This window comes from Cebus imitator, unplaced genomic scaffold (genome assembly GCF_001604975.1).
Source record: "Cebus imitator isolate Cc_AM_T3 unplaced genomic scaffold, Cebus_imitator-1.0 Scaffold66, whole genome shotgun sequence".
Classification (NCBI taxonomy): domain Eukaryota; kingdom Metazoa; phylum Chordata; class Mammalia; order Primates; family Cebidae; genus Cebus; species Cebus imitator.
The window spans coordinates 5211370-5225348 of NW_016107381.1; the positions used below are offsets into that span (position 1 = coordinate 5211370).

General features: G+C 41.6%; 1 protein-coding gene across 1 annotated transcript in view; it reads left to right on the forward strand.

Annotated features, from left to right (window-relative positions):
- The window catches only part of CD59 (CD59 molecule (CD59 blood group)), a 17834-nt gene extending 8305 nt beyond the window's left edge, over positions 1-9529 (forward strand). The window contains exons 3-4 of the mRNA XM_017530549.2: positions 2708-2809; positions 7894-9529. Coding sequence (XP_017386038.1) covers positions 2708-2809; positions 7894-8111 — 320 coding nt within the window. The 3' untranslated portion in view covers positions 8112-9529. The remainder of the gene's footprint in view (positions 1-2707; positions 2810-7893) is intronic.
- The last annotated feature ends 4450 nt before the right edge of the window (positions 9530-13979 follow it).

Genomic DNA, 13979 nt, shown 5'->3' on the forward strand with positions numbered 1-13979 from the left:
TTTTACTGTTTAGTTTTTCAACAAGTTCATTTGACCTTTCTAGATACATATTCATATCTGCAAATAGTTTTACCTCTTCCTTTCCAATTCACATGTCATTATTTTATCTAACTTCATTGGCTAAAACTCTCAACACATTGTTAAGTAGTAGAGGAGATAGTAGGCATACGTCTTGTTCCTGTCTTCAGCTTAAATTTCAAAGCAGAAAGTCTCTTCTGCTTTGAAATTTAAGATGCTGGCTTTTAGGCAGAGGTACAATGTTAATAGATTATTCATCAATTTCTAGTTAGTATATTTAACGTGAGTGCTGAATTTCTATCATGTCTTTTCTACAAAGATGAAATCATATAATTTTTTAAACTCTTAATATGATGAACATTAACAGGTTCTCTAGTATTGAATTACCCTTGCATTCTTATAATAAATACAACTTAGTCATGATTACCTTTTGAAAGTGCTGTTGGATTGTTTGCTAATATATCATTAAAACTTTTCATTAATATTAATGAGATTGGTCTGTAATTTTCTTTTTGGTACAATCTTTGTCAGGTTTTTTAATCAACGTTATTACATTCACTTTATAAAATTAAGAGTTTCTTTATTTTTTTTTTTGGCACTTTGAGGTTCAAGATTCTTTTCCTAGTCTCTAGATTGTTTAAGCAAGAATGGGATTATTTAATCTTAAAGGTTTGGTGGAAATTCCCTTGAAACAATCTGGGCTTGATGCTTTCTTTGGTAAGGGGTACTTTCAGCTATTTGTTTCTTCTATGGTAATTGGTTTGTTCTGACTTTATCTACCTAAATTTCAGCAATTTGCATTTTTCTTAGTTTTCTAATTTACTGTGTAAAATTGCTCAAAGTAGTCAATTTAAACAGATTTCCTGTTTTACTATTTCCCCCTTGTCATTTACATTTTTGTATTTGTGCTTCCTCCTTTTTTTCTTTTTTTTTAAAATATGGTTGGTAGGGGGAGCAGAAAAGGAAGTAGCAATACAATGAGCAATTTTAAAAAAGATCTCCACACCATTGTAGCATGTCTTATAATATTAGTAGCAACCATATATTGACTGCTTATTGTTTACTGGGGACTGGGCCAGAGCCTGTCTTTTAAATCTGTCCAACCATCCCAGGAGATCAGTGCTGTTACGCCCATATTACTGCTGAGGAAATGAAGGCAAAGTAGTAACTTGCCCCAGGACACACTTTAACATGCTCTCCCTTTCTGAGCAGAAAGAGAAGTCATGACACCCCTCCTTCCCCACCTGCCCTAATTCTAGCCAGGGTGCAGTATAATGCAGTTCACCTGTGTTACAACACTGCCTTTTTTCTATAATTATTTTTTATTCATTTTTCTTTGTTCCGTCTTTTTTCTGTCTCTGCTGCTTCAATCAGAATATTTTCTAAAATTAGCCCAGTGACATCCTACTTCCAGCAGTCTACATTTGTTTATGGAGCAAGCTTGGGACCATCAAATTCTCCATGACAGGTCTTAGGGTGCTTTTCAGCCCTTCCTCAGAGAATTGAGATGTGAAACTCACATGCCCACAGATGAGAGGCCTTCTTTGCTGCTGCCCCAAACCCTGCAGGGAACATTCCTCTGAACTCTGCCTCTTGTAGACCAAGGGAAATCTCATCTACCCTGGCTTACTGGCTAAAATATCAAACAGTTGTCCACTGACCTACTGCTTGCTTTTTTTTTTTTTTTGAGGCAGAGTCTCACTCTGTCGCCCAGGCTGGAGTGTACAGTGGCGTGATCTTGGCTCACTGCAACGTCTGTCTCCCAGGTTCCAGAGCTCAAGCCTAGGCTGTCAGTTCTAAAACCCAAGCTTGGTTTAACCACAATGTTCTTCTAATTGACCTGAGTGGGAAGAGAAGGAAACTCTAGATTATGGGGGAAACTGAGGTCAAAAACAAGCAACAGAGCCAGGTACAATGACTCATGCCTGTAATCCCAAAACTTTGGGAGGCTGAGGTGGGTGAATCATTGGAGGTCAGGAATTCCAGAGCAGCCTGGCCAACATAGTGAAACCCAGCCTTTACTAAAAATACAAAAATGAGCCAGGCATGGTAGCATGTGCCTGTAATCCCAGCTACTCAGAAGACTGAGGCAGGAGAATCGCTGGAACCTGGGAGATGGAGGTTGCCGAATAGAATTCGTTTTAGGGGGATAACCATTTGCTTAATTGGGGTTCAAAATTAGTGTTCCCTGTTATCAAATCAATTGCAGATGTTTATTAATACTGATCTATGATGACATTTTACATATTTCATCTCTGAACATGAATTTTCAAGCAGATAGGTATTGTCCGATACTAATCATCAACCCACAAGTATGTGATTTAATTGGGCATATTCATTGCTTGGAAGACACGTACAGAATTCTGTTTGTTTTTCTTGATACTTTCCTCTTAACACATCATTACATTGCAGATTAATCTCCTTCCAGTTGCAGGTGAGAAGGAAGCTTCTCAATTGCAGTTAGGTGGATTTTCAAATGTGGATATTTCCTCTGTGCTTGCATCAGAGTCCAAAAAATGTTGCTGGAACTTTAGTTTGAGTTTGGAATGATATAACCGATATACATTTGTGTGGGAATGGAAGCATACCACAAGTTGCTGACTTTGGGCCGGTATTAATGGAGACAGTGGGCTGCCAGGTGACAAGTCAGTGTTGCTTTAAGAGATCCTGACTTTCTTCCTGATCCTAGGTAATAGCCTGCAGTGCTACAGCTGTCCTTTCCCAAACATTCGGTGCACTACGACCACCAACTGTACATCTAATCTTGATTCGTGTCTCGTTGCCAAAGCCGGTAAGAGCCTCCCCTGTCTGTCTCCTAAATGTAATGGGGTGATAAGTGCCTGGGAAAAAATTGTGCCACTGTAACTCTCATTAGACTTGCATCAGGTAATAGCTTCCATTTATTAGCATCAGGTGTGTATTGGGCACTAAGCACTTACTCCATGCATTTTAAACTTCATGTTTCGCACTCCTCAGGGTGATCTTTTATTCCCATTTGATAAATGGGGAAACTGAAGCTCAGATTAGGCAACAAATTATGGTCAAGTAACCACCTCAGGGTTTGAACATGGAAGTCCATCTGATTCCAAAGCTTGTGTTCTTTAACAGCGGCCCTGTGCTGCCTCCCAAACCCTGGAGAACCTACTGTGTACCCAGCAGAGGTCTAGGAGCTAGGGATGCAAAGATGAAGAAAGGATACTTACCATTACAATTATGACAAAGGCCTGTTTGGCTGTCCCAAACGACTTTTTGTATGCCTCTGTCTCATTCCATGGGGCATCTGGTATAGGCAGGGTCCTGAGGAGACTCAGGCTGAGCTGAAAGGGCTAGTAGGAGGTAAGAGGGCTAAGAGGGGAAAGGTGTTCTGTGAGGGGCAGCAGGTGCCAGGGCTCTGTGGCTCAGAGCGAAGTGCTCATGAATGTGGGGGTGGGGAGTGTTAACATGCACAAGTCCTGTCCAATCTGCATTTTCCAAATTGGTGGAAATATTGATGTAATATTCACCTCCATCAACCCTGTTAAAATAGAATTTAGGAAGTGGTAGACAGGAAAGAAACCAGCAAAGACATGCCCTCTGTTCTTGCTGCGTATGGTTCTGGATAGAATCAATGTGTGCAAATGATGCCAGCAAGGAATGGCAGTTTGAGAGTGTTCTCAGTGTCCAAGGTAAAACCCTCAGACTTACATTTCTAAGAGATTAATAATAAAACGCTCCTTAAGGTTATTTGTACTTTTAGACCTTCTACACAAACTCCCCCCAATGTCACCATGAAGGAATGGTGAACATGTCAGGTAAACTCAGAAAAGCCTTCGGACACACACAGGTTCAGAAAAACTTAAGAAGATTAACTTCTCCAGAAAGGAGAAATCCCTCAATAAGTAAAGACAAATTATAGTTCCCCTGTCTAAAAAACCGGGAACATCTGATAATTTTGATCTCGATTTCTGGATTACACCTGAAACTCCATTCACTGTTAGTGTAGAAAGTGTAGTAAGGCCCTTAGAGAGAATGTGGTCATTATATATGAGCACAGAAGACCTGGCTCTTTAGCTTGATCAGCTGCGTCTCTTGGACTCCTCACTACTAAGTATAATTAAACTAAGTATAATTTCCAAATGAGACAGTAAGGGCAATTACCACGTGTTGAATGAATATTGGAGCAGCAGTGAGGAGCTCTGACTTCTGTCCTGCCACCAGCTAGTTCTCTCCACCTCTGTTTCTCATTTATGAAAAGTATGTACTGGACAGCAGAGGAAGGGAGGAGAGGAGAGCAGCTCAGAGCCAAGATCTTTTTCTAGTTCTTAAGTCCCAAAATTTCTTATAAATGGTTAATGTAAACAACAATGGACAATGAGACACACTATTAAAATGACCAAAATCCAAAACACTGACAACTCCAGATGTCGGTGAGGATGTGGAACAATGGGAACCTTGTTTTTTTGTTTTTTGAGACAAGGTCTTACTCTTGTCGCCTAAGCTAGAAGGCAGTGGTGCAGTCTCGGCTCACTGCAACCTCTGCCTTCAGGGTTCAAGTGATTCTCATGCCTCAGCCTCCTGAGTAATCGGGATTACAGGCATAGCCACCACACACAGCTCATTTTTGGATTTTTAGTAGAGATGGGGTTTCACTATGTTGCCCAGGCTCTCTCAAACTCCTGGCCTCAAGTGATCTGCCCACCTCAGCCTCCCAAAGTGCTGGGATTACAGGCATGAGCCACCATGCCTGACCAAAATTTAAAAGTTTCTAAAGTAAAGTGATAGTAAGCTAGGAATGATTTTTTTTTTTTAATAAGCTTAGTGTAGACTAAATGTACGGTATTTAAAACATCTGCAGTAGCGTACAGTAATGTCTAGGCCTTCACATTCACCCGCCACTCACCGACTTCCAGTCCCGCAAGCTCCTTTCACGGTAAGTGCCCTATAGAGGTGTACCATTTAAAAAATCTTTTGTACCATATTTTTACTATACCTTTTCTATGTTTAGATATGGTTAGATACACAAACAAGTTGGCTGCTAATTCAGCCAGTATGTACTGGCATCGTAGCAGTATAAACCATGGAAGTATAAGCCATGTTAAATATACTTAGTCTTGAAGGAGCCTCTGATGGCAGTGCCACGTGGTCATTGCTGTAATGACATTCTGAGCAAGGGCCACAGTTAAGGCTGCCTATGATGACTGAACACTGTTGGCTTTAGATAGACTTGAATCAAAGTCTTCAAAGAGTGGGGAGGAGAAAACCTCTAACACCCCAGGGACTCTGATTTAATCCACTTTTATGGGTAATTCTGAGGCTGGCTTTGGTGAGAAGATGACCATTGTAAGGCTGTTGTTTGAATATGATAATTCAAGTAAAGCACTTTGGTACGCTGCAGGACACATAGTAAGTGATTAATTGGCAGCAATTATTAATAAATTACTGTCTGTTCTCCCCAAGCTGCTAGGCTTCCCTAATTAAAATTCTGATAGCTTTAAAGCTTTTCAAGTTCCAGTACTTAATTACTATTCCATAAAGCAGTAACTTGTCCTAATCACCAGCAGCCTCTAATACAGCATTAGAAGCTTCTACTTATTTAGTTAAGACTCAAGCAAGTACAGCCATTTCTGGATACTCTATCTGGACTCTGCCACTTGACCAAACTTCATTAAATTCCAATCAAGATACCCATCCCCTCTGAGGAGAAGGACAGGACATTTAATGCCTGCAGTTATAAACTGAGAAATGTTGTGTTCCAAGCTATGCATGGAATTGGGTAAATTAGCTACAAGCCTGAAATAAGGAAGTATGCAACTGCATTTTTTTCTTTTCAGCACAGAAGTTAAGAAAACAATTGCAGGGCAAGGACAAATACCTTATTATACCCTGGTAACTGGCACATAGACACTCAGTTATTTTTTGGAGAAGAAAATCTACCATAACGCCACTTTCTCAACTAATACATTTTTCGCCTAACATGCTTTTTCTGAATATTAAAAAACCACGATAAGATATTTGGACTGTATACTTCTGGCCTTTATTATCCTGTGTGCCCAAGAATATTTTTCCAAAAATGGGACCATGATGGCATGTTCTTATGGAAACTTTTCCTGTATTACTGAATAATCTAATTATTTTAAAAATGACTTTTCAAATATTTTAAAAATAAATCATCCAGGTGGCAAATTTTTAAAACTTGATCGTTACAGAAACATAAACGAAGTATACTCTTCCATGATGATAAGACCATTAAATTACTTGGGAATCCTTCCAGAGAAAAATTAATGCACTTACCTCAATGTATATATGTTTTATTTACACAAATGGGTCACGTTCTATACACTGTTCTACATCTAGGGTTTTTTTTTTATTGAGATATAATTTACATACCAGAACATTGACATTTTTAAGTGTATAATTCAGTGCCTCTTAGTGTATTTACAAGGTTGTGTGACTATCGCCACTAATTCCGGGATCTTTCTATCACCTCAAAAAGAAACCTGTTAGCAGTCAGTCCTCATTCCTCCCTCCCGCGTGCCCGAGCAGTCACTGATCCACTTTCTGTCTTCATGGATTTGGCTCTCCTGGACACTTCATATGCAAGGAATCATACAGTATTGTGGTGCTTTGTGACCAGCTTTTTTTGGTTGTTTTTATTTTATTTTATTTTTATTTTATTATACTTTAAGTTGGGTTACACATGCAGAACGTGCAGGTTTGTTACATAGGTATACGTGAGCCATGGTGGTTTGCTGCACCCATCAACCCATCATCTACATTAGGTATTTCTTCTAATGCTATCCCTCTCCTATCCCCCCAACCCCTGACACGTCCTGATGTGTGATGTTTCTCTTCCTGTGTCCATGTGTTCTCATTGTTCAACTCCCACTTATGAGTGAGAACATGCAGTTTGGTTTTCTGTTCTTGTGTTAGTTTGCTGAGAATGATAGTTTCCAGCTTTATCCATGTCCTGCAAAGGACATGAACTCATCCTTTTTTATGGCTGCATAGTATTCCATGATATATGTGCCACATTTTCTTTATCCAGTCTATCATTGATTGGCATTTGTGTTGGTTGCAAGTCTTTGCTATTGTGAACAGTGCTGCAATAAACATATGTGTGCCTACGTCTTTATAGTAGAATGATTTGTAATCCTTTGGGTATATACCTAGTAATGGGATTGCTAGGTCAAATGCTATTTCTGGTTCTAGATCCTTGAAGAATCACCACACTGTCTTCCACAATGGTTGAACTAATCTACACTCCCACCAACAGTGTAAAAGTGTTCCTATTTCTCCACCTCCTCTCCAGCATCTGTTGTCTCCTGACTTTCTAATGATCGCCATTCTAACTGGCATGAGATGGTATCTCATCGCGGTTTTGATTTGCATGTCTCTAATGAGACTGGCTTTTTTTTCACTAAGCATAATGTTTCCAAGGTTCACTCATGCCGTGGCATGTATCAGTACATTCTGTCATGGCCACATAATATTCCATTGTGTGGAGATACCACATTTTGCTTATCCATTCACCAGTTACTGGACATAGGGTTGTTTCCACTTTTTAGCAATTTTGAATCATGGTACCATGAACATTCATGTGCAAACTTGGTGTGAATGTAGTTTTCAATTCTTTTAAGTATATGCACTCAGGAGTGGATTGCTCGGTCAAATGGATAATTCTGTCTTTAACTCTTTGCAGAAATGCCAAATTTGTCCAGAGTACCTGTACCATTTTACATTCCCACCAACAATGTTTGAAGGTCATCAGTGTCTAGGTCATCAACCTAGATGTCTCTACTTGCACAGGATACATTCTAAATAGAATTAAGAGTCCAAAGGCAGATACAGAACTCTCCCCACTTACTTGCTTACCCTTGTGTGTGTGTCTCCCCACAGGGTTACGAGTATATAACCGGTGTTGGAAGTTTGAGGATTGCACTTTCAGCCGCATCTCAAACCAATTGTCGGAAAATGAGTTAAAGTATCACTGCTGCAAGAAGGACCTGTGTAACTTTAACGACGCACTTCAAAATGGTGGGACAACCTTATCAAAGAAGATGGTTCTTCTGCTGGTGACCCCATTTCTGGCAGCAGCCTGGAACCTTCATCCCTAAGTCAACACCAGGAGAGCTTCTCCTCAACTCCCATTCCTGTGTAGTCCCTTTCCCTTGCCACCACAGTCTAAAGGCTTGATATTTTCCAACTGGATCCTGTTGGGAAAGAATAAAATTAGATGGAGCAACTTAGGTAAGATAGAGCGGCTCTGGGAGATTTTGAAGACGAGTCCTATTTGCAGGGAAGCCCCACTTGAAGGAAGAAGTTTAAGAGTGAAGTCGGTGTGACTTGAACTAGATTACATGTTGCTTCCTTTGCTCTTGGGAGGACCAGCTTTGCAGTGACAGCTTGAGTCCAATCTCGGCAACCCTCAGATATTTTCCCTCTGGCTCCTTGGGTATAGTCAATTAGCATCATTAGTACATTTTTGGAGGGTAGAGCAGGAGTGTGTGAGCATTTTTTCTCATATGGAACACTTCCATAAACTTCAGGGCTCCCGAATTGCCATGGAGGCATGCCAAGCAGGGCTAGAGGACTTCTGGCAGGGAAGCGGGCAAGTGTTCCAGATGGCAGGGCATGAAAACTTAGTGAGGTACCAGGAGCTGAAAGTTGAGTTTTTCCCCGTCTTTAAATTTTATATGGGCTTTGTTACCTTTCACTGGAAAAGTGTAATAGCATACATTAATAGTGTGTTAAAGCTATTTTCTCTCCTTTTTTAAAATTGGAATGGTGGGATATCTTGGCTTTGCCACACACAGTTACAGAGTGGACACTCTGTGCTACATGTAACTAGCAGTATTAAGTGTCCTTATTTTAAATGTTACTGGTAAGAAGGCCATTCATGTATGTGTGTATACAGTATGAATGCAATGGGAACAGCCTTTGGGGCTGCAGTTTGAGACTTCCAAAGGCCATTCATAATAACAACAGATCTGCAGCGGTGTGTTTTATTTGTCTGCATCCAGCCTCCTGTTAACTCCTAGCTGACTTAGCATAGATTGTATAAAATGCCTTTGTAAGGGCTATTAGCACAGTCACAGGTGTTTGAGGCTTTCAGAAGCTCTTTCTAAAAAACGATACGTACCTTTCACAAAGGCACACTTTTTCCTTTTCCCTGTACATTCTAGTGAATAAATCTCAAGACTCAGTAGACCTAATGTCATTTGTATTATGATCTTGGCTGTATTTAATGGCATAGCCTGACTTTTGCAGATGCAGGAATTTCTTGATTAGCTTTGAAAAAAAAAAAAAAAAAACCCTTTATTACACTCTGTTGGACAAATCAAGTGCAATGCATGATGCCTTTTGGAAAATGAAATATAACAAGTGGATGAATGTGTTATGGCCCAAAAAGATAAGAACATATGCAATATGCTTAATGATGGCAACTGAAAGAAGACATCATGAGCTGGGTCAGCTTTCTTCTGTTTATGCCATTGCCTTAACATAGAAAAATAGAGACTTGCTCATCAAAACTGAGCATTACCTTGGTGCTCTGTGTTGTCTGTTGGCTCAGTGTCTTTCCTTACATCATCTTTAATTCTCTGTTTCAAGACGAAATGCTACATGTGACTTTTTCCTCAGTAGGATTTTTTTTTTTTTTTTTTTTTTTGGCCTGCGGAAGTACTGACCATGCCCACAGCCACTGGCTGAGCAAAGAAGCTCATTTCATGTGAGTTCTAAGGAATGAGAACCAATTTTGACTAAGCAGAAAATGAATATTTTGAAACTTTGTTGGGGGTGAGGGGGTGGGAAATTCAGCCACACTCCAAAAAGCCAGGAGTTGGGCAGCTCTGGAAATCTCTTTCAGGATTCAGATTCTAGGATGAGATTGGCTTACTGCTGTCTTGTGTCATGTACCCACCTTTTGGCCAGACTACACTGGGAAGAAGGTAGTCCTTAAAGCAGAATCTGGGTGCTACTAAATGGGGAGATGGGGAGAGGGCTGTTGAGCTGCCAGAGTCAACAAGGGACATATAAATGGCTTTAAACTTTGGGGTTTCTTTCTGCAGAAAGTTGCTGTGACTCGTGCCATAGACTACGTTGAATGCCTGGACCCAAAGGCAATACTATAAAGACGTTTCCAGTGGAGAGCACAAAGTATTGACTCTCTGCTCGAGATCACAATGCATTTACCCCACTGACTTTGACTTGAGTGAAAACTAGTCAGAAGTTTCTTTTTCAGATAACTTATAGGCTATTCAATATAAGATTTTTATAATGGATAATCTTATTTATCTAAACTAAAGCTTTCTGTTTATACACACTCCTATTATTTTGGGGTAAGCTAAAATAAAGCTATATGTATATATGAAAGGGAGGTTAATAGAATTGGCTCCCACAATGATAAGGCGAAGTCCCACAATAGGCTGTCTGCTGGGATAGAGAGAAGCCAGTAGTGGCTCAGTCTGAGTCCAAAAACCTCAAAACTGGGGAAGCTGACAGTGCAACCTTCAGTATGTGGCCAAAAGCCCATGAGCCCCTGGCAAGCCACTGGTGCAAGTCCCAGAGTCCAAGGGCTGAAGAACCTGGAGTCTGCTGTCCAAGGGGAGGGAGAGTGGAAGGAAGCATCCAGCACAGGGAAAAAGAAGGAAGTCAGAAGACTCAGCAAGCAAGGTAGACAGTGTCTACCACCACAGTGGCCATACTGAAGAGGCCACCGATTCCTTCCTGCAACCTGGATCCTTAAAGTTGCCCTGTTCTCTGCAGCCCCTAAACAGAGTTCTGAAGAGCTTTCAGTTCATGAGCTGTCTCATAGTCCTCCAAAATAACTCAGTGTCAGCTTCCGTTGCTTGTGGATAGAAAATTCTGACAGACCTACCCTGTAAGTGCTACTGTCAGGAGAACATGAGAACATGCAATGGTGCACTGTGGTCACTAAGTGTTAGCTACAGTTATTTCGTCCAAGGTAGCATGGCTAGTGATGCTGACTGCTGGGGCTTAAACTCAGCTCCCTCATCTCCGAGGCCTCTGTTCTCCCTATTCCACTAAACTACTTCTCAAGTTTCAGCTTATTTTTTTAAGGCTTTACTCTGCAAGTAGGTAGGACCACATTTACCCTGGAAAACAAGAATAAGGGCTGGTCTGCATTTTTTAGAAACTTTCTTGAAAGGGAGATGGGAATGCCTACACCCCCAAGGCCAGACCAACACAATGGTTAATTGAGATGAGTAATAAAGGAAAGACTGTTCTGGGCTTCCCAGAATAGCTTTGTCCTTAAATTGTGGCACAAACAACTTTCAGAGCCAGCCTCCTCCCAAGAAGAGGTGTAAGAGACTAGAGCCCATGTGTGTGGCCTTGCCCTGAGGGCTGGGGTGACAATTTGGAGGCTGTCCAAACACCCTGGCCTCTAGAGCTGGCCTGTTCATACGGAATGCCAGCTCTGATGCCAATCAATCACCCTCAGGAGAGTTACTTAACCTTACATGCCTCAATTTTCTCATCTGGAAAATGAGAACCATAGGCTTAGGGTTTTAGAAAAGTTAAATCAGTTAAGACAAGCACCTGTGACAGAGGCCTCTCTTGTATGTTTATTATCATTATGTCTTAGCAGGTTGAATAAGAAGCTTCTCAGTTGTGAGGCTGGCAAAATGATCTGGAGTGGCTGGGTTTTCTAGGATGGACTCCCTGCTGCATTTTCCTCATTCATCTACCATGGTTTAATGGGGAATTAAGGAATCCATGTGTAACTGTATAATAACTAACGTAAGCACCACACTTCAGTGAGCACCTACTATTTGTCCCTGGCACTGCTTATACATATTTTCATCAAATACATCAACCCTATGAAGTAGATACTGTCTTCATTTTATAGATCAGAGAAAATTGAGGTTCAGAGAGCTGATGTGATTTTTCTCAGGGTCACAGAGAGTCCCAGATTCAAGCACAACTTTTGTATTCCAAGACACAAGCACTACATGTCCCAAACAGCTGCCCAGAGCCACCAGGCATGGCAATGTGACATACCCCTACAGAGGCTGAGCACCTGGTGAGGGTCTGATTGCTGACAGTGTGTCCAGATTCAGAGCTGGAGTGAGGGAGGGAAGGGGGGCTCCTTGGCACAGAGAAGGCTTTCTGTGCTCTCTCTGAAGGGAGCAGTCTGAGGACTAACGAAACCAAGCAAACAGCACCCCGGGTACTCCAGGCCTTCCTGACTAGAGATGGCTGTGGCAATGGAAAATGAGAAGTGCCAGCTGCAGTGAGTCAACCCAGGTTAAACAGCGCAAGTGAGAGTGCTGGACAGGACCCTCCACCCTCACAACACATTTCCTCAATGTGACCCCTCTGGGCCCTTTCCTCCTGACAGCAGAACAATGACTGCCCTGATTGGCGAGGCTAGAGGAAGAATCAGTCCTGTCCTTGGCAAGCTCTTCACTATGACAGTAAAGGCCCTCTCCCCGCAGCCAAGGCCTGTGACTTTCTAACCTGGCCTCACACTGGGTAAGCTTAAGGTACAGGTGCAGGATTGGCAAGCCCACCTGGCTACCAGGCCAATAGCTCCATCCTCCAGCTGATCAATGAAGAGGGACTCGTGTGTCTGTCTCAGTTGGTTCCAAATGAAGCCAGGGAGCAGGGGCATGAGGAATCAAATCGCTCACGGTCCAATGGGATGGTACTTAGTGGGGAATCTGAGTGGAGAGGTAGGTGACAGTGCTTTGGAGCCCAGGGATGGAAAGGTTCTGTTGAAGTTGAATTCAAGACTGTTCTGTCTTTCATCACCAACTTGAGTTTCCTGGACATTTGTTTGCAGAAACAACCATAGGGTTTTGCCTTAAACCTCGTGGGTTTATTATTACCTCATAGGGACTTCGCCTCCTGACTGCAGTTTAGCTCAGTGTTCATTATGGCACTTGAGTTTTCTTGTGTAGTTGTTAGAGAAAACAAATTTGTCATCAATTTCTTATTTAACCCACTGGCAACAATTTCATGGATTATGTTATAATTAAACCATCCACAGTAAAATCTGTTTAGATTATCTTGGAGTAAGGGGGGAAAATCTGTAATTACTTTTCTCCTCAACTAGATCTATACACACAAAAACCATGATTTTATTGCTTCATTTAAAAAAAATGCAAAATCTCTTTCCTTTCTAAGGGCCTTCTTGTATTCATAAGAGCTAATGTTGAGTACAAGCCGTCGTCAGGTACTTACTCTGTCTCATTTAGTCTTGCCAGTTTAAGCAAGTAGATGCCATTACTGTTCCCATTATATTGATGAAAAAATGAGATTGAGAAAGGTTCAACAACACAGCCAAATACGTAGTGGATCCAGGGCTTGATCCCAAGTCTGAGTCCAAAACCCTGGTTCTTACCATCACTATGGTTTTATAGGGGTAAAAAAATCTTTCATCTGATCTCTTAGGTTCAGAGTCTGGGACCTGAGAATCAAACTGACAAAAACAGATTAACAGAAGTCAAAGTTTATTGCACGTTATTGGAAATAGATGCTTGGTGCCGCAAAGAAAAATCAGCACTGAGACAAAGGATCTTTTAGCAACGCAATTTTTGCTTCCTGGACTACAGGCAGGGTACTCTCACTAGCCATGTTGGCACAAGAGTACAATGAACAAAGGAAAACACACAGATTTATCTCTTGTGCATTTGGGGTCATCCTTACTGCTGTGTTTGATCCTTGTTGGCTGGAGCCAGACCTCACAATCTAAAACCCGATTGGCTAACAACTTAAAACTTTTCTAGGCCGGGCGCGGTGGCTCACGCCTGTAATCCCAGCACTTTGGGAGGCCGAGGCGGGTGGATCACGAGGTCAAGAGATCGTAGACCATCCTGGTCAACATAGTGAAACCCCGTCTCTACTAAAAACACACACACAAAAAATCAGCTGGGCATGGTGGCGCATGCCTGTAATCCCAGCTACTCAGGAGGCTGAGGCAGGAGAATTGCCTGAACCCAGGAGGTGGAGGTTGCGGT